We start from the raw sequence: 23,161 nt of genomic DNA, 5'->3' as shown, positions 1-23,161 counted from the left end.
AAGTGACTGTGAAATATATTGCGCGAGAGCAAAATATGGTGGCAGATGCTTTGGCGAAATATGGGACTAGAGTGAGGTGTGGGTGACAAGTTTGGAAGCTCCCTCCAGCGAATATTGTTCCCCTGCTTTGCAGGGATGTTCTAGTTTAGCTTTCTGTTTTGTTGTTTAAAAAAAAACTAAAATTTTAATAATATTTTTTAAATTTTTTTAGAAAGCTTTTTATATTTGTATATGATAAATTTTATAAATAATATATTTTTTAAACCAACAGCCTTGGCAAGAAGTCAGAATTAATTTTTTTAAAACTAGAATTTAATTGGTGTTAGAAGAGATAGAGAAACGTGTAGTGTTGTTAAAATCCTGATCTGGATATCTATTGCAGGATCAGAGAATGGATTGGATCTCACAAGGATCCCGATCCGCGAAGCAAGGATCCTTCGGATCCCGATCTTGCGATCCTGAAGATAGGGTGTTTCACACTTATACTTTTCTATTTTTTATTCTATTTCCACGTCCCATTTCAGAATTTCAAAAAAAAGTCAAATTTCATCCAAAACTCATGTAGTGATAAGGTTTTTTAATCAAAATAAATAAAAGTGATAATCGCTAAACGACAATCCCTAACTTTACCTAAGTCTCGTAACATTGAACCAATACAGTGAACATGCACATTGGATTATGATTCTTCTATTATGAATTAATTAAGGGCTTAAATACTCTAGGGGTGCCTGAAATTGTACCCCGTATCAAAATAAGTCCCTGAAATTTTTTTTTCCGATTCCGAATCCCTGGAATTGTTTTTTTAATCAGAATAAGTCCCTACGCCGGAGAAGACGGTGGTTGACAACGGCGGTCATGGCGGCGCTACGACCAGGGTGTTGGGCCGGCTTCGTCTCGTCCTCAGGAACTCAGTGGTGGTGGTCTCGTGGGCTGGGTCGTCACAGTTGAAGAGAAAAGGCCAGTCGCAAGTTGATTTCTTCTCGCCGGAATTTATGGAGCTTCTCGGTTTCTTCGTTTTAGCTTTGTTTCTTGCGATTTCTTCGCCTAGATCAGATATATGAAGGTCTAGGAGTGTTTTAAATATGTTATTTCATGGTTTGTGGAAACAATGAGGAGGCAACCATTGTCTTCTCCGGCGTAGGGACTTATTTTGATCAAACAAATTTTTCTAGGGACCCGGAATCGGAAAAAAAATTTCAGGGACTTATTTTGATACGGGGTACAATTTCAGGGACCTACAGAGTATTTAAGCCATTAATTAATTATGTCATTGTGTATAATTTTTTATATAAAGCATGAGTTATTTTTCTTATGTATGTGAGTTTTTATGTGTGTGTAGTTTATGAAGTATATATATCTGCATACTTATTAGGATCTTAAAGGATCTACGGTTTGATCCTGATCCTAAGATTTACGATCTTTTACCCCCTAAGGATCCTGATTCTAACAATATTGAAAAAGTGGAGGAAAAAAAATCCACGAAAGAAGTACCTACAAAATAGGATTTCAGCAATAAAATAAAAAAATAATAATAACTTGTTTCGCAAGGGATCGAAACAATTGATTAGGGTGGATACGGATAGAGTAAAGAAAACCTTCCCGAAACAATTAATTTTTTAACCTAAAATATGGATATTTATATATATAAATGGCTAGCTAATCAAGTTTTAATAACTAAATTTTCCTCCACTTATTATTATTTCCTATAAAAAAAGTCCAGAGCGTAGTATAAATATCTAATGGTGCTTAACTAACTGGAGTGTGGTATAACCGTATAAATATATAATGGTGCTTAACTAACTGGAGTTTACACATGAGAAAACCCTTATAGACGCTTAACGATTAGAACTTCCTCTTTCCAAAGTGTTTCTTACCCCAATTGGTTTAAATCAAAACTTGAGTTCTTTGTTACTGCTGTAACAATGGCTCCAAGCATCCAAGGAGTCAAGGCTGCGCATTTTGTAATGAATAAGCTCAAGATTGGTTCTTTCAAGGTACATCAATTTTTGTTTGGTATAGTAATTAAGATATATTAAAGTGAGTAATTTACTGTGTGGATTGAATTTTTCTTTGCATTCATAAGAAATTAATAGCGATGTGTATCTTTTTTTCACATAGCAAGAGACAAATTAATTTCAACGAGTACTTTGATATCCTAATTATAAAGAATCTTGGATAATTGGCCAGTATAGCCCTAAAGATTCCAAAGAGAAAGAAATAGGCTTGTATCAATAATTATAATTTTTATGAATAATTTCTTAATGTCTTGTTTCTTCATGATAAAAGATTTTGTGTCTAAGATTTAGTGATTTTAAATTACTTTTTTTTCCGCTGAGTTTAGCAATTTTGGCTTGAGATTTTAAGCAAAACAATTAAAATTGCAAAATTTAATCGGGGTATATATATAAAATTCGAAAACCCTAACCTTTTTTTTCTTAGAATAAATTACTCTCAACTATTTAAAAAAAAAATTACCCTCCACTCCACTGAGAGATGCTTACTTGTCAAATATGATGTGCAGGTTGAGAGGAAATATGCGGCTGACTTGATGGGAAAGTGTTACTATGCTAGGCGAAAACTGGTGTGGGAGATCTTACAGAATGGTTTAATGGACAAGATTGAAATAGAATGGCAGAATATTTCAGCCATTCGTGCTGTTATTGGACAAAACTCACCAGGAATTCTGGAAATTGAGGTATTTTTCTTCTTTTTGTATTGCAAAATATAGTTACAATTAGTATGTGTTAATTAATGTGTTACTGTTTTAAAGAGGTCTGTGAAGAGCAACAAATGGAGTTAAATTATATTATTGGTAGGAACTATTTATTTAGAAAAAATATAATGAAATTAACTAATAACTATACTATTATTTGAAATGTTGAGAAAATATCAAGTATATTTTTATAAGCTTGATTAGTTTAATCTCATACCTAGAGTGAAAGTATATATTGAACCATCTTTTTTAATGATGAAACTCACTACAGAAATATACTATCATATCATAATTTTATTATTATTTAGTAATATATGTATACATCTTAAGAGCGTCCATGCAATATATAAGAGATACTTATTAATGAGAAAATAAACCAAATATCTAGAAGAATCCACTAGAACTGTTGGGTTTGCTATTAAAAGTACATATTTTCTTTGTTAAGAGTATTATTAAATTTGAATAGAAAATACTTAAAATTTCAAAAAAAAATATTTGTATAACAAATTTAAAAATATGAACTTATGTTCAGAAAATGTTGAAAATGACATATATCACTTTTTGTAAAAAAAAATTACATAAAAGAGTGTTTTTTTTACATTGAGAAGATAAATTGCACCCGTCAGAAATCGATCCCTGGACCTCCCCTTCCCAATCCATATGCACCAAAGAGTGTTTATGATGATTTAATAAATTGAGATTAATTATTTTAAATATCTAATCACAATATTATTTCAACCCACAGGTAGATAAAGTGCCATCATTCTATCATGAGATTAGAGTTGAACCAAAGCCTGGAATGCGTAGTAGCCGTGCATCATGGAAGGAATCTCAAGACTTCACTCAGGGTCAAGCTTCCCAATACCGGTTTGTATCTTACCTCATTATACATAATTTTCTTCATTTTTTTTTTATTGAAAAATGTTAGCACTTGCTCACAAATACATATGGCTTACTATACTACTAAGCATTAAATACTTTTCACAAACTAGACACTCACTCAATTTAATTGTCTTTTTTACCCCTCATTTTTATTAATACTGACATTTATTTCTATTCAGGAGGCACTATCTTGAATTCCCCCGGGAGTTCTTGACCAACCTTATGCGAAGCTCTTGGAATGTGATAATCGACTATTGGAATTGAGCCAAAAGCCTTTTCCTAGCTCACACTCTGCTTACTTTGATTCACAAGTAGATCAAGGTACAACAAGCTATTCTTTTGGTCATGTTCATGGATCAAAAATCACCTCGGCTAGTGAGCAGCATCATAATTTGATAGCATCTCAAAGAATTCAACCATTGAGGCCATTGCCTCTAATTGCTAAAACTTGCCCAACTTTACCAACTTTAGGTAACAACAATTTCTATTGTTTGCTCATCACAATAGTTTTCACAATGTTCGTACGATACAAATATTTATTCTATGTCTAACTTGATTTTCCTTCATAGGTATTTTCCCTCCTACTGATCAGTCAATCAACAATCAGATGCTTCAAGAAAAAATGCGCAACTTTTGGAGTAAATGCCTTCATGATGACACTTCATCTGCAATGGAGTCTGGGTCATATGCAAGCTGCATACAAGTAGGAGAACCTGTATTCAATTATGAATTACCTAGTCATCATAATGATTACATGATGCCAGAATTCTGCCAAACCCCAGCAATGGAATTTGGCAGAAGATGTGTGGATGATAGAAGACATAAGGAGGTTAGAATGCAGGACCAAGTACCCGCTAATGGTTTGGAGCAACAGTTTTATGAAATTAGAATCCAAGACCAAGTACCCGCTCATGGTTTGGAGCAACATTTTTATGCAAGTAGAATCCAGGAGCAAGTACCCGCTGATGGTTTGGAGCAGCAATTTTATGCAAGTAGAATCCAGGACCAAGTACCCGCTGATGGTTTGGAGCAGCAGTTTTATGAAAGTAGAATTCAGGACCAAGTACCAGCTGATGGTTTGGAGCAACAATTTTATGCAAGTAGAATCCAGGAGCAAGTACCCACTGATGGTTTGGAGCAGCAGTTTTATGCAAGTAGAATCCAGGATCAAGTACCTGCTGATAGTTTGGAGCAGCAGTTTTATGCAAGTAGAATCCAGGATCAAGTACCTGCTGATGGTTTGGAGCAGCAATTTTATGCAAGTAGAATCAAGGAGCAAGTACCCGCTGAGCAAGTACCAGCTGCTGGTTTGGAGCAGCAATTTCATGCAAGTAGAATCCATGAGCAAGTACCCGCTGATGGTTTGGAGCAGCAGTTTTATGCAAGTAGAATCCAGGAGCAAGTACCCGTTGATGGTTTGGAGCAACAGTTTTATGCAAGTAGAATCCATGACCAAGTACCCGCTGATGGTTTGAAGCAGCAATTTTATGCAAGTAGAATCCAGGAGCAAGTACCCGCTGATGGTTTGGAGCAGCAATTTTATGCAAGTAGAATCCAGGAGCAAGTACCCGCTGATGGTTTGGAGCAGCAGTTTTATGCAAGTAGAACCCAGGAGCAAGTACCCGCTTATGGTTTGGAGCAACTGTTTTATGGTTTGGAGCAGCAGTTTTATGCAAGTAGAATCCAGGACCAAGTACCTGCTGATGGTTTGGAGCAGCAGTTTTATGCACGTAGAATCCAGGACCAAGTACCCGCTGATGGTTTGGAGCAGCAGTTTTATGCAAGTAATCCTAGTAGCTTGAATCCCATGGATGAGGAGGACCAACGTTGTATGTTCTACGTAGACGAGCTCATTTCTACCTAGAAGCGCTCGCTACACTCTCCTAGACTCATACTACTCACAAATAGTCAACAAGAGTGGTTGATTACCACCATTAACATGGATGAAAGTACAAGTTATTTAGCCACTTTAACATCTCATGTTAACTTTAGGGTTGATTATGTACCTATTTGTTGATTTTCTTTAGGCTTATTAGCACTTTTGGTCCCCCCACGTTTTAAAAATTTGCAATAGGAGTCCCCAACGTTTAAAAATAGCATAATGGTACCCCGACATTTATCTCCGTTAGCAGTTTTGGTCCTTCGACAGTTTTCCGTCAAAAAAACTAACCGTTTTGAGATTAATAAAAGTAATTAATAAAAATAAAAATCTTTAATAGTTAAAGAAATTATCTAATACATTATCAAAAAAAGAAAAAATTATCTAATAAATAACAACATCATACACGTTCAAAAAAAACAGCAACATCATCTTCTTCACGTTTCAAAAATTAAAACATCATCTTCTTCATCATTTTCTCATCTTCATCTTCGGTCTCTCTCTTCCTTCTCTCCATTTTTTTTCAATTGTTTCTTCTTCTGCAATCTCATCCCCATCAAAACCCTAACCCCAACCTCCCACTCTCCCTTCAAGAGAAAAAGATCAAGTGAGGGATGAAAGGGGCCAGATCTGGGTTGGGAGAGTGATATGAGGGACGAGATCGAGGCAAACGGCGACGAATCCTTTACTCTATCTTGCTCTCTCTCTGTTTCTCCGTGGTTCTGCAGATGAGGAGCTTGAAGTGCAGATAGTGGTGGTGCGAATGGAAGAGGGGAGGGCTTGATTGTTGTTGAGATGGAGATTTGGGTTTGCTGAATAGTTTTTCTGATTTACATGTGTGCAGGCTGTCAGGAATTTAGTGGGTATGGGGCTGTTGTTTACACTGGCTTTGTTTCCACCTGAGTAAGGCGTCCTCTATGCTTTGCTTATGTCTGAGCTGGTCAATTGTTGTGCGGTGGAATGATATCTTCTGCTCTTAGACTATTGTTTTCTGTTTCTTTTTCTAGGTAAATGTGATGAGGATGATAAGGGAGATGAAGAGGAGGGGATATTTTAAGGTTTTTTTTATCTTTAATTAATTATTTTTGGATTAATTACATTTTTACCCTTGGAATCGTTAGTTTTTTGACGGAAAACTATCCGGGGACCAAAACTGCTAACGGAGATAAACGTCGGGGTACCATTATGCTATTTTTAAATGTTGGGGACTCCTATTGCACATTTTTGAAACGTGAGAGATCAAAAGTGCTAATAAGCCTTTTCTTTATAAATTTATTCAATTCATTTTGTGTAAAAACTCAAGCATAAACCACTCAAATTACATAACCCTCACATCTGCTACCCAAGTTTAGAAGGGGAAAGTGGGTGAATCAACAACAGACTTGGGTAAAGTTTCAAATCATTCAAATTCATAAATCAAAATAGGTAAGGGCACATAAAAGTGTGTTGCATAATACACAAAACTTCGGTGACAAGACTCTTCCAAACTCTAGTTAAGTCAAGTCCTATGACTGTTAATAATATATTTACTAGATGTGATCACTTAGGTTACAAAAAGCGAGTTCAGCAAGTTAAGTCTTTGAAATTGATAAAGGCGATTTGCCAGAACCTTCCAATGTTGTTGGATCAGAGGACCTGGTCGCAGTTTCATCTGCTTCCAAATTTATTTCAGAGTAGCTTCTTTTCTTTAATGGAGTAATTGTGTTTGCATTTGCATTTGCCTTTTCTTTCTGTTTTCCCTTCCCTTTTTCTTTTCCGCTGTCAACCTCTTTATCAGGTTGTGGTTCTCCATTTTGAAGTGGAAATAAAGGGGGCTCCTGGCCACTCAATCGGCAAAATACTCTTTCAACGGTCTCACTTATCTCCTTTCCCAGGCCATTATTGTCTAAAATTAAATCCCAAACTGATTTTGAGGCTTTCTCCAGTACAGAAGCCCTGCACGAAATGAGCATAGATATAAGAAAAAGCCAGGCAACTAGAGATATATAGTTTCAACAAAATCCAAATACTTTGATAATCTAATAACTAATCACAATTTTTCCAAGACCCCCATAAATCATCTGGAAGGAGCAAAAGGAAATAGGCAGCCAGGATATAAAAAAGTGAAAAAGAGAACTTTAAGCAGTGTTTTTCTATCTATTCTAATTTGGCAGAAGCTGTGTGTAATGCCAAAAAATTAATGGGTAATACCATGTAGCTGTTAAATATTAACCAGGGAGGCCTGCTTATATGGAGTGTTTGACATATCCAAACATGTACCTTCTACTTCCCCGCAGGCAAAACCATTGAGGTAGCACAAAAAGGGTTAATTACACGGTAAACCCCTATTTCTGTCATCTATAAGATGCAAGCTTGATCAATTTGGTTTTCTACAGAATTTGGAAATCAATTAAGCCCCCAATCAATAAGGTAATATAATGTTTTTCCTTAAAAAGTTGACATTAGTCAACAAACATTAGGGGGCACCTGACGTGAACCTATTAGAAAATGGTCCAATTTTGCATCTTTCACTTTTGCCTGCTATAGGAAGTTGCCGGCTATTATGGTAAACCCTAATTAAAGTTAATTAATTTCTAAAGAAAATTATTTTTAAACCTGCGGTTTAATATTGTCCTTTTACAATATAGCTTGGTCTTCTGGTCTGCTGGATGGGTTGCGCCAGCCTGTGTGCCGCAAAACACTGGTAGCAACAGCAATGGCGGCAAAAGCAGTGGTTAGACACTAGCAACTCCACCACAAGTCCATGACCACCATCCCACCCCGTGCCATCAAAAAGAGTACAGCAAATAGCATACAATTGGTGCAAGAAGACCCATCATCCTTAGACACTTGAATGCAAAAACAACCAAACGAAGCCTTCAATGGAGCCTTCATTGACAAATGACAACCTTTTCTTCTTCTTTTTCACATCACAGAGCTGAAATTCACCACCATATATCACCTGGGCAATCAAACAAACACCACTTCCTTTGTTCTTTGCTCAAGATCCTTTTCGCCGTCTTACGAATACCCACTTCCAGTGGCGACAGCAACTCTTCTTCCCATCGCAGATCCGCCTTACAGATCACAGATTCCATCGTCACTACCCTGATTGCTAACACAACCTCGCAGAAGCTCCTGTACAACCCAGACATCAAAGGTGCTGGGTAGGGGAAGGGGTTGCGATTTGGGTTTGGGGTCGTGGAGAGAGGGAGAGTGGCTGGTTCGCAGGGGTTTCGACTTTCGATTTGGGTTCTGGTGGCTAGAAAGGATGAGTTGAGGGAGAGAGGCATGCGTTGGGGAGAAGGGCTTTTTGGAATGAAACACTACTCACTTATTATTATTAATATTATTTTTGGCTAAAAACTGACTTATTATTGAGTTACAATAAGTCAGCAACCTAATATCACAGCTCTTTGGTTTCAATTTCTCATTTCTCATAGATGGTTAGAAGTTAGAACTAAGCTCATTCAACATGATAAGATTTGAATTAAATCGGGTTTTCTACTCGGGCTATTTTATATAGAGGAATTTGATGGCTGCAAGTCTGTAACTGAATATAGGTAAAATTCTTCTTGATAAAATAGGGGGTTTCAAGTCCCTCTTCTGGCAGGGTTTTAGATCTCTTTTGCACGTATCTTTTCAGTTCAATATTCTATGTTCCACAGTATAATCATAGAATCCTACATCAATTTAGTGATCAGACCCAAACCTGCTCAATGTCAGGTATGGCAATGACAGCTATGTTGGTGCAACTTACACCAAAGTGATAAGAAACCTGCATAGAGATCAAGTTGGATCTTAAGGGGAGATTCCACAAGGTGACAACAACCCTTCAGGCTTTCAGTAGGTGGTACACTACAGGATGAAAAGATTACCAATTGAAAGTTTAGAACTCTACTCCAATATATGATATAGATGCAGGATACTGAAACTGAAATCACTTAGGAAGAAGAAACTATAGGTTTTCAAGTTGATCCAGCTTTACTTCTTAAAGCACATAACCAGACAAATATCCTTGAGGTCATCCAAGACCCAAGAGGTTATCTATCAGAGAAATGTGTTATGCTGAATCAAGAATGGAAAATTACTGATCTTTGAAGATGTTGCAGAAATGACAGCACTGCGTTTATTAGGCTTGCTCTTAAAAATCTGGAGAGCAAGTTGGGAGTCGGGACAGAATTTCATGATCTTAAAATCTCCACACTAGACCTTTTCACGGGACAGAGGATTTCAAGCTAACCCGAGAACCTGAGAACAGTTTTCTTGTAGCATGAGCAGTATTGCCAGTCCCGGATATCGGAGCGTAGCGGCCAACCCCAAAAATACTATAGCGGTATATGTGTATAGCACATAGCGGGATGGCTTCTATGCTAATGTTTTTGTATAGTTTATATACTATAACTATATACATATAAATGATAAAAACATACTGAAAATTCATGGCAGCCATTATTAACATTAAACAGTCATAGGTGTCATAAACAAAACATACCAGTACCAATAAAAGCCAAGGTTACCAAGAAGTTTAAGTCTCTAATTCCCAAACTAAATTGCCTAAAAAAATGAGAAGTTCGATATCACTTCCTCCTCATCCTCCTAAAATTAGACTATGTTTCAGAAACAAAAACCCTGGAACACCTCCCTAAAATGCCCTAACATTAACTTTTTGTGGGTTACTTTAGGGTTTTTATCAGTTCCACCAGATAGCGGCCAAATAGCGCCTATATGGCTGCTATGTCCTCCGCTTTAGCGGCGCAACAGCCATTACACTTAACTGCACCGCTACGCAACAACTAGGACCGCTACGACACTATAGCGCGCTATTGACAACCCTGAGCATGAGAATTGTTCTTGCAAGTGTAGCAATGTAACTGTGACAGGTTTACTTTATATTTTATATCTTCTAGTTTCATTTGGCTCTAAGTTAAAAAGCTGTGATAAGACTGATACTCAGCGCACATTCAAGGTAGTCAAAAGCTAGCTTTAGCAATAAAGCGTAGAGGGTCCTAAAATGCTAAAGCGTACGCTTTAGTAGCTTTTAACATTTATGTATATATTTACACTTATAATACTTATATCCATATAAATGGTACTCCCTCCGTTCCTATATATAAGTCACAAATAACTAATTCTCTTAGAATAAGAAAAGTAGTTACTAGTAATAAATTTGTAAAAAAAATGATTTACTTTCCTAGATTACCCTTATTTACTTTCATATGATTTTCTCTCTCCAAGTTAATACTTCTAAAGTTTATCATCTCTTTCATATTAAATATGAGGGTGAACATGGAAAAAATTATTTAATGCTTCCTAGATATTAGAAAGTGACTTATATTTTGTAACAAATTTTTTTCAAAAAATGTGACTTATAATAGGGAACGGAGGGAGTATAACTAACAAAAATTCTTAGGAATGTCATGCATAAATCATAAAGTACCATGACTCATAATTGATGATTCAGATCGAAAAGAGAACTGGTGAAGGAGAACGAGAACTGGAGAAGGAGAACCGAAGGGAAGGTCGCCAGTGGACTCCGTCGTCGCCGGCGGCTGCGCAGCATAAAGAGAGAGAAGAAGGTTTTTGAGTGAGAATGAGTGTTGTTTGGGGTGAAATCCCTATTTTGGCTTACCGGGCCGGGTCGCGGAACAAGTCACCCCCCCCCCCGGATTTCTGGATCTCCATGAAAGCGGCAAAATCTTAAAAAGCGCGCTTCTGCACGCCTCTGCGCGTCTATATAAAGGGGTTCAACGACTGTGCGAGGATGCAGTTTACAGAGCAGAGTACTTCTGTTTCTTTTGGTCAATAGTTTACACAACAGATTTTAGCTAACAAAACAACAAAAGCTTCATTTACTTTCAACCTGGGGTGAGAAATGTTTCAGGCCTCATTCCTCTATCAACAATTTAAACAGCCTATCCAAACTAACTAGTGCCAAACATAGTGAAACATGAGCCCAACATCCACACAAACAAAAATGAAACTCATCATTTAATCCAGAAAGGAACATAAGCAACTCTATCACTTACTCAAGTTCGCGCCGAAGCGCATCGAAGAGCTCTCTTTTGGTCTGTTTCTCAGCCCCAGGAGTGTTCAGAACCTTACTCTGCTCAGCCATTTTAATAGTAGTACTCTTCAGTTCCTCCTGCAAAAACAAAACACAACACAAAACTTGTAAACCAATCAAACCAAAGTTTCAAAGGATATGCAAACTCAAAAGATGAAGAAGAGTGGAAACTACATTGGCTTTGAGCTGGTTGATGATCTTCAATCTGAGAGCATCAATTGTGCCGTCGTTCATCAACGACTCCAATACATCTTCAGGAGTGATCACCGGCGAAGAATCCATACCACGACGCCGCTCCGGACAGCAACAACAACTGCCGATGTCTAGTCGATTTGCGGAAAAGTGGTGGTTGTCAAAACGCGACAATTGGAGGTCGTTTTGATGGGTGGGTGCAAACTGAGTTTTGAAAACCCTAATACAAGGAACGACGGAAGGAAGAAGACGATAGCGGTGGCGAAGCAATCTCGTCGGTCAGCGACAACCTTGTGAGTTAAAATGTGAAATATTTTTTTTCCTAATTGTCAATTGATATACGTCTCATGATTTTTGTATGTATATACCATTTTATATTTTTTTATATCGAAAAGATAAATTATATTTGCTCGGCCAGATGATGTATGAATAACTCTTATCATTTGAGCTGTTATTCGGGTACTACAATTTTATATTTTCTTCTAATGTATTATTATTGTAATTTAGTTAATTATATTTTTAAAATTTTCTAAATTGTCTCTTAGCTTTAAATATTTTACAATAACGCCTAAGATCATTTGTAAGACTCATACCTACAATTTGGGTGAGGTGTTCCAACACACTATGACGAATATTTTTTCTATTGTCTATCTTCTAAGGATGCGGGTTTATTTGGCTATTTGTTTTTTTACTCTTTTTCTCTTGTATTAGGTTGATGTACTCATTTTACTTTATTTTAATGTATCTACTACTTCTTATTCTTCAATTACTGTAGCTAAAAGACCTCCTATCGCGTGCCGACACGTGTCCAATTTCATTGAATCTCTTGCTTTTTTTTTTTTCGCTTTCGTTGCTCACCCAACGGCGTCGTTTCCACATTATGGTTTCCTTCGCCGTGTTCCTCACTCCCTCTACCTGCTCCTCCGTACCGTCCCATCTTCTTCTGATTTGGTGATTTATCTTTGATTTAGTTGTTCCTTCGCCGTGTTCCTCACTCCCTCTACCTGCTCCTCCGTACCGTCCCATCTTCTTCTGATTTGGTGATTTATCTTTGATTTAGCTGTAATTTCGTCTTAGCTTTGATTTTTTTACTAACTTCTCACGAATCTACCCGTCAAGACTGACATTCTGATTGAGCAGCTCATACTTACTTTCGCCGCCGGTTGAAGATAGTGTGTCCGTCGTTTATTGTAGAACCAATCAGCTATATACATCTCAATTTTTCAACTGTTATCTGTCATTCCTCCCCATGAGTTCCCCAACTATCATGGTTGATTGCATCCGGAAGGTTTGAATCACCTATGAAATGGTCAGTATCAATCCAAATCCTCATTAATTTTGGTCATTTTCTTGGATAAACTTCGTACTACCCATCTTTTTATGACTGTTGTTTATTATTTTTTTTGAGATTTCAATGAGCTGTGTTTGAATGAGTACTGATTCATATTTTGGCTATAAATACCCCATTTGTGCACTATCAGTATCACCATTCCCAAATCCGAAACTTCCTGCTAGAAATCCTCTATTCTGGGATTATTCTGGGTTTATTTTGATTTTTATTTTATTCTAACTGCCCTGATGAATTCCATTAGAAGTTTATGTCCTGGTAGAGAAGCATGGAGGATCAGAGCAAGGGTTGTAAGGAAGTGGGAGATGGCACCTACTGCTGATCCTTCTAAACCTTATGCTATCCAACTTGTCTTGATTGATTCTGAGGTATTTAAATAATTTGTTATTTTTATGTTAATTTTTCCTTCAACAAAATCATGATGATGCTGTATTGAACTAAGTTTTTGATTAATTTTCAGGGTAATAAAATTGAGGCAAATATCAAGAAGTATTTGATGAGCAAATTCGAGAGGGAAATTGTTGAAGGAAATGTATACAAGGTGAATTGTTTCTCTGTTGTGGACAATAATGGGGAATATCGTGCTACTGATCATGAGTACAAGATTATATTCAATAGTAAGACAAAGCTTCAAATTGATCAGTGTGATACCATTCCTATGCTTGGTTTATCATTCAAGGATACATCAGAAGTTAAGATGACTATGGGGGAGTCTGATTTCTTGATAGGTCAGTTTGCATCATTTGCGTTTTTTTCCCAGTTTATTTCCTGAATTGAAACTTTCTATGTCTTTTTTAATTTATATGGGAAATATGAAATTAATTAAACGATGTTTTTAAAATATGTGTTTGTAGATATTATTGGATTTGTCACAGGTGTGTCTGAAGAGCAACAATTTCCAAAGTCTGGAAGGGTTACTAGAAAACTTGAAATGGAAATTACTGATGACAAGTATGTTCCTTTACAAATTGAGAAATTTCATGTACTTTTATTTTCACTTTTGATACTGTTAATTTATCAATTTCTGAACAGGGGAAAGATCAAGATGGCTGTTTTTGGAAAGTATGTTGATATTGTTAAAGGGTTTCTTGCTGTTGATGGTGTTGGACTTCCAGTTATTATTGTGCAATTTGCCAAAATCAAGACATACAGAGGTATATTTTGTCATCTAATTCAATATTATAGCTTGCCTATGTCATTTTATATGTAACAATAATAAAGTTTTATTGCACCAATTTGTAGGAGAAGTTGTTATCCAAAATGTTATGCAAGCTACCAAGTTATTTTGGAATGCTGATATTCCAGAAGTTGCTGCTTTTCGTGATGGGTAATATCATTTACTGTTCATCATATAATAATAATCCTGCTGCATCGTATTCTCATTCAGTTATTATCTAATTATATTTTTTCATTTTTTATATGTTCTCAAGTCTGGCTTTAAATGGACTTGATCCTGATCTGCCTATTCCTCGAATTGGTGGTGGATTCCGCAATGTGCCTCCTACTGAAGAGTTTATTAACATGTTTCCTAGGAAGACTATTGTTGAGTTGCATGACACAGCTGAGGTAGTTCTATTCATTTGACTTTGTACACATTTTTTTACTCTAATGATTATGTTTAGTATATAGTAATTAGTTCATACTACTTGCTTGATATTTCTACCAACATAGGAGGGTTTGTTCGTAGTCCTAGCACATATCAGTGCATTGCATGATGGGGAGAAGTGGTGGTATGCATCTTGCAACTGTCGCAGAGCTGTGACTATTGAGGATGGTCTCTATTATTGTTCTTCTTGCTGCACTCATGTTACTGAGGTTACTCCCAGGTTTGTGGTTTGTTCTTATTTTGCTATTTTGTCAATTTGTCAATGTCCTTACTTCTTACTTTATATTCAAAGTTGGTATTTATTTTTTCATTTTTTTGTAGATTTCGCCTCAAGGTTGATGTTTCAGATGGAGATGAGGTTGCTACGTTTGTGATTTTTGACACAGATTGTCAAAACATCCTTAAGAAGACTTGCAGAGAATTAGTTATATGCTCAAAGGTTATTACTGCATCTTATTCATTACAGGTTTTAATTTAAGTAGATGATCATTAATTAATTATTGAAATGGTTTGTCATTTTTTTGTATCAATTTTTCCTAGGGGAAATCTGTTGACGAATGCCCTGATGATATAAAGTCACTTATAGGAAAGCAAGTGCTGTTCAAAGTTGAGAAGTTAAGTGATCATGCATTGAAGTATGATGATTCATACAAAGTCAAGAAAATTTGTGATGATCTGGATATTATTGACCTTTTCACTGATAAGAACAACAACCAAACCCCTACTAAGGTTTGATAAGAACAACATCCATGTAATAAGTTTCTTTGTTTAGGGTTTAGTTTAATCATTTATTCTTTATTTATTTTTTTAATTTGTTTCTTTGTTTTTGTAAGTTATTTTTTTTTTGCTTAATTCTGTTACTTATTTAACTGTACTAATTGTCTTCTTATTATATTGTCACAGCTCATGACTGAGGAATTTTGCTCAAAGGCAGAATCTGATGACAAAGAAACTCTGTTCACTGATAAATCTGTTGGTTGTTCTAGCGGATTGTCTTCAGTTCCTTACCCAAATGTTTCTCTTCATGACATGTCTCCAGTTGGAGGTTCAGCAGTGAGTTCACTATCAGCCAACCCAGACACTGACGATGGATGTTCACCCAGACGTGCAAAGAGGAAGAGGGTAATGAATGGAAAGTATGCAAAGTGATGCTCTATATCTATCTATACTACTTGACATCTTCAGAGGATTGTTGTTGTTTGAAAAGATGAATATCCTTTAATATTTTGTATCTGTAGGTATTAAGAAGTTCTACCTCCATCTTCCCTATATATGTCTCACACTTAGTGGAGATTGTTGTGTTTAGTTATTAAATATTGGAATATTAGAAGACGTTTGTAATTTGTACTCTCAAGATATGTTTTTATTTCGAGCTACCTTTATTTAAGTGACTTATCAGTGATGTACTTCCACAGCCATGTTCTATACTTCTATTTATGTTTTAATGTTTATTTCATTTTTCTTTGACCATGTATTTGTGTATCTGTGTATGTGTGTGTATTTATAAATTTCATAGAGCTTTTACATCACACCTTTCTACATCCTATATTTAGTACTCCACGATTAAAGATACTATTTATGTGTTTCCATTTCTTTTTATATTTCTTTACTTTGAGTTAGGCAACACATACTGTAATAGATTGAAAACATGATAAATCTCCAATAAATTGTTATTTAGTATCATCCATGGAACTGACGGTGGCTTAAATTTGAATCAAGCTGTAAAACATTTCAAATAATTTAAAAGACTTCATTTCTTAAAACATCATATAGATACCTAGAAGATAGACAAATGAAAGATCTACACATCCAATGCATCACATATTCTCCAACATAGTACTGAAGTTGACACTGAATTTAAAATGTTTTACAACTTCCTTCACTTGAAATGGGTTCGTACTCATTTTTTTGTTTGTACTAAACCTCACTGTTATCCTTATTATAAATTCTTATATCATACATCATCCAGTCCATCCTTCTGAAGCAGATATAAGTGCTTTTCTTCAGATCATGAGTTCCCCTTATTTGGTCAAAACATCCACCATAACGTGGGTTTTTGACATTTAAACAAAATTTGACTTCAAACAAATTTCCAACAGGGTCCATGATTTCTATTTCAAACTCTTCAAATATTTCTGGATGAGTATTGACAAACCACCCAGGAACATCAATATAATCCTGGAAAGAGGTACCAGGATCAAGCCCATAAATGGAACAATTGAAAAACAGAGTCAGTGTCGTTCCAAAAACAATCAGCCACTAAAACTACCAATAATTAACTTCTATTTGAGAATCCGATTCTAAAAACACATCGGTGGGACTTTAAAGCACTAAGTACTAAATTTCCCTGTTGAATCGAATAAATTTCCCACGTGAAATTATCTAGAAAGCTGTTTTGAGATTGTCACTCAAGTTGTTGGGAACACAATTTTTGGTAACTATTTCATTTTTTATCAATCTAATAGTAATATGATATTTGTTTTAAAGTGTCTCCCAATAGACATTCATTCAAGGACCCGCCCCATGTCCTTTAGAGTGAACACAGAAACTGTTATGGTGATCTTTTATTTTTTGATAAACTTTCATTCATAGTTGTTTGAACTTCATTACTTCCGTGGGCTCTTTTATTTTTTTGGTCCAGTACAAACACTCCGTATCTAACCAAAACCACATGCTGGCAGACATCCCTAATTGGCCCAACATCTTTTATTTTTTTTTTCTAATGGTCTGTTCATTTCTTGAAGCATGTTAATTTGGGGGGTGATCATGATTATTGGCAGGTCTTTTATGCTATAACATTTAACCCCAACTCAATTCATCAAAAGAATTAGTTGATGCTTTTTTTTTTTATCATAAGAAGCTCATTTTATTAGGAATTAGTAGATATACTTCATGTTGAATACTTTAACTTAAAACTAAAATTCATGATTGTTGGAAGCCATCCTCACGGTTAGTGTCCCAACATTTATATTCCAAATTATATATTTTATTTAAATAAATTCTATCATATTTTTTTATCAATCATTTAGACTAATAGGACTAATATTTAGTACCTTCTTTTTAGCTAAATCCATTAATTCTTTTAAAACGAACTCCATACTTTTGTATACACAAATCTGTATTCATTTCGGTGGAATTATGTATGACATAGGCTGGAGTTTTTTTCTTTTTACCTCAATTCCAGTTTCAAGTATATATTTCATTAGTGTTTCATTTTTATTCACCCTTGATTAAATGATTAAAGCATTTCTTTAAAGCAAAAAATGTTATCTTCATTAATATTGTAAATTTCATCTCTTCATGGCTAACTTAATTTATCAAATACTAAATTCAATCATGTTTACTTCGTTATTGTTTCAAAAAAAAAAAACTTCATTATTACATTCCAATTGTTAATATGTGATTTATTTATTTTTTTAATAACAAAATTTGAATTGGTAGTAATATTAGTAAATTACTCATTTAAATGGTCAAACTCTATACTTTTATTCATCACTTTCCCAAACTCTTATATGTTACTACACACTTAATCCACATCTTTAGTTTGTCCTACCTATTACGTGTCTCACATATTACTAATAGTTGGTACGAAACACTATTCCTTTTTGTAATCATTATATGTATCTAAAAGTTATCATAATACTGTACCCCAACTTTGTGCTTTTTTACTTTCAAAAGATAAATTATACCATTTAGTAATATATAATTTTAATTATTCAATCAATTAATCCAAAGAAACGAAACTATCTATCTAACCACAACAACTATCAGTATATTCCCATTCTTTGTGTTTTGTTCATCCTTATTCTCCCTTTTATTCCATACATAGCTCATCTTTTAATGTTGTATTTCACTGTAGAGGAACATCTTACTGACGATGACTTCACCCAAATGGGACCTTCATTTTTCTGTCATTTTCTTTGGACACAGATCGGAATGTTTTTTTTTTTGTATTTCAGGCCCACTAAGTATCTCTTTCATGTTTAAATGGTTAGATATGTACTACAGAACATGTTAACAATTGAAACCTTCCCATCTTAAATTATATACATACATTACAAGCTCAAGTCATTTCATGGTGTACTTTTGCCATAAAGTATATTCAATCAGCTTCAGCTTTTACTTAATTGAAACGTTTCCAAAAGTTCAATCACTTTGTTGGCATATCTTCACGTTAATCCAATTCTTTAGTTTATAGTACAAGTCTATCACATATCACTAATAGTTGGTAGAAAACACTATTGTAATCATTGTACTTCTAAAAGTTTCCATCAGTTTGAAGTGTAAAGATTTAATCAACATATACTTTATTTTTTTTCCTTTATAATATAGTTTGAATTTTTCAATCCAGCATAAAAGGGTTATCATATCTTCACTTAGTCCAGGTACACTGAACAGATACAGTCAACACTAAGAATTATAAACAAAATTTTGATTATTATCCACTTATTGTTAATATTACTATTTGAGGAATTTATGTTCTCAAATTCTCCTCCAAACCAAAATATTATCTATTCTGTTATAAAAAATTTAAACTAATTAGTAATTACAGTCTTCGTTATTATTTTCATTTGTGGGTTAGTGCTTGATGAAATATACCGCTTTTATTCATTATTGTAAATATATTTGTTTTTTGGGTACACCGTTACCAATTTTCTTTATTTATCCAAATATTTAATTCCAGCATAATTCTTTTTTTATTAGTCATGGATAAGGAAAAGACCCAGATATTGAATAATTCAATTTTCATATTATGTTATGGAAATCTAGGATTCATTTCATCTTTATTACCATTTTATCTTGATATTATAACGTTAAAAAATATAATGTTCACATTATCTTTCTAATTTTTAAAATTCTCATCATCTATTCTACGTATATTTTTTCTTAACTAAATGCACATCAGTTTTTTCTCTCAATTTAATTTGTTAATATCCTATTGACAATTGACAATCTATTGAGTTTTAAACTTATACATTTATACAGTATCTATTTATGTTAAATTTTTGTACTATGATAAAGCATCTTTTGACATCCCAGTAAACACAAATTGTGCCGTTTTGATTTTCATTGTTAAATTTTATATTGTTAAATTTTATATTCAACTCGGTTCTTTCAAAAAAAGATCTCTTTGAAACAGAATCAGTTACTTATCTTCCTACTGTAACCCAAAAAAAAATTAACCAGTTAGTTGTTGGGATTTGTTGTCAAACCCCTTTTGTGTCATGATGTTTTTATTTTTTACTTAGCTGACTACTACAATCATTTTCTGATTTTAATCCTTTTTTCAGATTGCTTTGTCACTTCTATAGTTCTATCACGGTTTTCATCAACTTTTTTGTACCTAAAGCATGGTCACTTTGTACTCTATTTGAAATTATGATTAAAAAATTATATTCATTGGTCTATATAAGAAATTCTTAAGCTGTTGAATACAATATCACTCCCACCACTGTTTCTATAAGTGAAGCTCTTTGTCATAGCTACTTCACTTATATTCAATACCAATGAATCAATCTGCTCTCTTAGATGTTGACACTGCCCGTTCAGTTACAAATAAAGTTTATCCATGGAAGTTTAGAGCTCGTGTGTTATCACTGTGGAAAGTTCCTGACCACATGCTCCCTGTGTCCTCTTCATCAATTGACATGGTTCTCATTGATAAAGAGGTAAAGTGGATGTTCATATTTTTCATGCTGAAGTGTAACATATCATACTTTTTAAAATTAATTTGTTATGTTCTATCTGCATTTCAAAGACATTTTTTCTTCTATTTAGTTATCAAATTATCACCTATCTTAAGTTTATCCAGAATACATAACACTATTCTATCAAATTTGTCCAAACTTCCAACTCATTCAATGTTTTTGCTTACAAACACTTCAGGGTGTGAAGTTTGAAGCTTCTATTTGCAAGTCAGTGGTTGTTCCACCTAAGATGTTTGAAGGGCGTGTGTACCAAATATCTTTCTTCAGGATACTTGACAACATTGGCCCAAAACGTTTAACAAGTATTAGATACAAACTATATTTTCTTCCCTGCACCAGAATCTTTCCTGCTGTTGACCATGATATGCCTCGCAATGGATGGGATTTTTTCCACATGCATCATATCAAAGACTATGGAAATACATTTGGCTACTTAGTGGGTACGTAATGGTTAAACTTGACTCACAAGTTAATGTGTTTTTCTTAAATTATAATGTATCTAATATTATGATTTACTGTTACTGCTAATTTTTTTTTGTTTGCCTTTTTGTTACCTGTAGATGTCATTGGCATTTTAACTGCAGCTTCTTCTGAAAAACTTATGATTAAGGACAAGAGGGTATATAAGACCATGGATATTAAACTCTCAGATAGAAGGTTTTTTCACTTTTAATTGCATTCATTCTGTACTTCTTTGATCTTTTTAACGTAGTACATTATCAAAACTTATTTTCTAATCCATTGTGTTTATAGTGGCATGACTAAGTGTGTCTTAGTTGGTGACATTGTTGACATGCTTTCTGAGTATCTATGTGCTGATTGGGTTGTTAGACCTATTGTTGGACTTCGTTTTGTTGAAGTTAGAAGCAAAAATGGTAAACTACTACCAAATTTTATGTTATTGGATTTTATATCAGTAGTATTTCTCATACTAAAACACTCATTTGTAGGTCAAAATGTTATATATGCTGTTCCTTATGTGACTAAGATTCTGATCAATCACAAATTTGACGAAGATGTTGTGCTTGCTGATAGGTAATGGTTTATTTTATCTCACACACATTGCAATTCATTATGTAAAATATTCTATTTCCTGATGTGTGTAATTCATGTATTTAGATTTCATGGTGTTGATTTCAAGTTACATGTTGACTATATCTTCAATCTTGATAACAATTTGAACAATCATGCTGATATGCTTGAACTGCATCCCAAAAAGACAATCCCTCAACTTCTTGAAAGCAAAGAGGTGCTTATATATTGCTACTCTGTGTTTACATTTTCCCTTATCATTTGATCTCTACTGAATAATTTTTCCAATTTTAGAAGGGTACTTTTGTTGTGCATGCTTGGATCTTGGCTTTGCTCAAAAATAGTAATTGGTACTACCCATCATGCCGCTGCTTTACTGAACTTGAATGCGCTGATAATGTAAAAAGATGCAATCGTTGCTTTAGAACAATTTCAAAATTTATCCATAGGTCAGTAAATTCCACAGAAATTCTGTTTTACTTTCATGTTATTTTCATACACTTTTCTTAAACTACATTAATAGTTATTAATTTCAATTCATTACAACATTATTGAGTATTCTTTGTTATATAGGTACTCATTCAAGGTTCAAGTGTGCGATGGTTCTGACAATACTATTTTTGTGCTCAATGATCATGATGCAATGCACCTGATTAATGTACCATGTGAAGAGTTAATGAGATCTGAAGAGGTGAACCAAAACTATAAATTATCACTTTATGCAAAACATATTATAGAATATCTTATATTTAGTCATTCATATTATCAACTTATATTGTTGTTTTCTTTAAGGTGAAACCATCTTCTGAAATACCTCCACTACTTGAAGAGATTTTAGTTGGCAAAGAATTATTATTCAAAATTCGTGCTGGATTTGGTATGACATACAATCGTCAACAAACTTATGAGGTCCTCAAGATATGTGATGATTCTCATGTAATTAAAATGTTTCGTTCTGGAAATTTCTTCAGCACACCAATGGAGGTACAATTCATCTTCTCATTAACCACTAACTATGTGTTTTTCTACTTATTTCATATTTAATAAATATTCTACTATTGAAACATATTAGGCCAAGTTTGCTCCTTCCTTCACACAATTAGAGGTTGCTCATGATGATGCCAAGGTTGAAGAAATGCATGCTGGAAATTTCAAGTGTAAGGGTGCTGCTCCTGTCAAGTCCAATTTGGCTAAAAAGCAAACAACAATTATTAGTCAGAGTTCAACAAGTATTCATCTCCCATTGAAAAGGAAGCTGGAGGCAGAATTTGATAAATTTGTTTCTGAAATAGATAATGATCTTGATGCAATTGATGCTGCTGTGGAAAAAATAATTATGGAGAAAAAAGGAGTCAATTCTCATGCTGAGTCCTCGGGTGTTAAAACTACTGAAGCCTGTCTAAAAAGGTTGAAGTTAATGTTACAACTAAAGATGATCCATATTGTACTCAGCCTATCATCAACATTGCTGAAGAGAGCATGACTAGAAATGATGGTGAACAAAATCTGAAATGTCCTCAAATCATTGATCTTACAAATACAAATGTGGATGAGGACTTTGAAATTTCACCCACTCAGATTGGAACTATCACTCTGTCAGATGATTTTATTGATTTAACCAAGATTGAGCAAAATGGTGAAGTTACATCCAAAGAGTTTATTGATTTAACCAAAGATTTGGATGCTGTTGACCTTACATCTACTAGCAATGGTGAAGAAGTTGAAGTTTGGGAAGTTGTTGACCTCTCTACGTGA

At 34.5% G+C, this 23,161-nt stretch overlaps 4 protein-coding genes across 4 annotated transcripts; 3 read left to right on the top strand and 1 right to left on the bottom strand.

Moving 5' to 3' along the window:
* Positions 1-6,856: 6,856 nt before the first annotated feature.
* Positions 6,857-12,034, bottom strand: LOC130718481 (uncharacterized). Its single transcript, XM_057569081.1, has 3 exons — positions 11,695-12,034; positions 11,483-11,598; positions 6,857-7,409 (listed from the first exon to the last, which is right to left on the bottom strand). The coding sequence occupies exons 1-3, from the start codon at positions 11,800-11,802 to the stop codon at positions 7,046-7,048; spliced, it is 588 nt and encodes a 195-aa protein (XP_057425064.1). The 5' UTR covers positions 11,803-12,034; the 3' UTR covers positions 6,857-7,045.
* Positions 12,035-13,290: 1,256 nt separating this feature from the next.
* Positions 13,291-14,391, top strand: LOC130719789 (uncharacterized). Its single transcript, XM_057570399.1, has 5 exons — positions 13,291-13,428; positions 13,521-13,788; positions 13,915-14,011; positions 14,093-14,214; positions 14,303-14,391. The coding sequence occupies exons 1-5, from the start codon at positions 13,291-13,293 to the stop codon at positions 14,389-14,391; spliced, it is 714 nt and encodes a 237-aa protein (XP_057426382.1).
* On the top strand, positions 13,909-16,287 carry LOC130720327 (uncharacterized). The gene is made up of 5 exons (XM_057570957.1): positions 13,909-14,626; positions 14,732-14,886; positions 14,988-15,105; positions 15,207-15,395; positions 15,570-16,287. Exons 1-5 carry the CDS (start codon positions 14,480-14,482, stop codon positions 15,813-15,815), a joined length of 855 nt encoding a protein of 284 aa, XP_057426940.1. The 5' UTR covers positions 13,909-14,479; the 3' UTR covers positions 15,816-16,287.
* Positions 16,288-20,173: 3,886 nt separating this feature from the next.
* On the top strand, positions 20,174-23,161 carry LOC130719788 (uncharacterized). Its single transcript, XM_057570397.1, has 11 exons — positions 20,174-20,335; positions 20,553-20,814; positions 20,935-21,031; positions 21,128-21,249; positions 21,325-21,409; positions 21,494-21,623; positions 21,701-21,756; positions 21,980-22,097; positions 22,199-22,390; positions 22,479-22,727; positions 22,859-23,161. The coding sequence occupies exons 1-11, from the start codon at positions 20,174-20,176 to the stop codon at positions 23,159-23,161; spliced, it is 1,776 nt and encodes a 591-aa protein (XP_057426380.1).

This window comes from Lotus japonicus, chromosome 5, assembly GCF_012489685.1.
Source record: "Lotus japonicus ecotype B-129 chromosome 5, LjGifu_v1.2".
In the NCBI taxonomy this organism is placed as follows: Eukaryota; Viridiplantae; Streptophyta; class Magnoliopsida; order Fabales; family Fabaceae; genus Lotus; species Lotus japonicus.
Note: the sequence above shows the minus strand (reverse complement) of the source record. Positions and strands in the feature narration are given on the sequence as shown.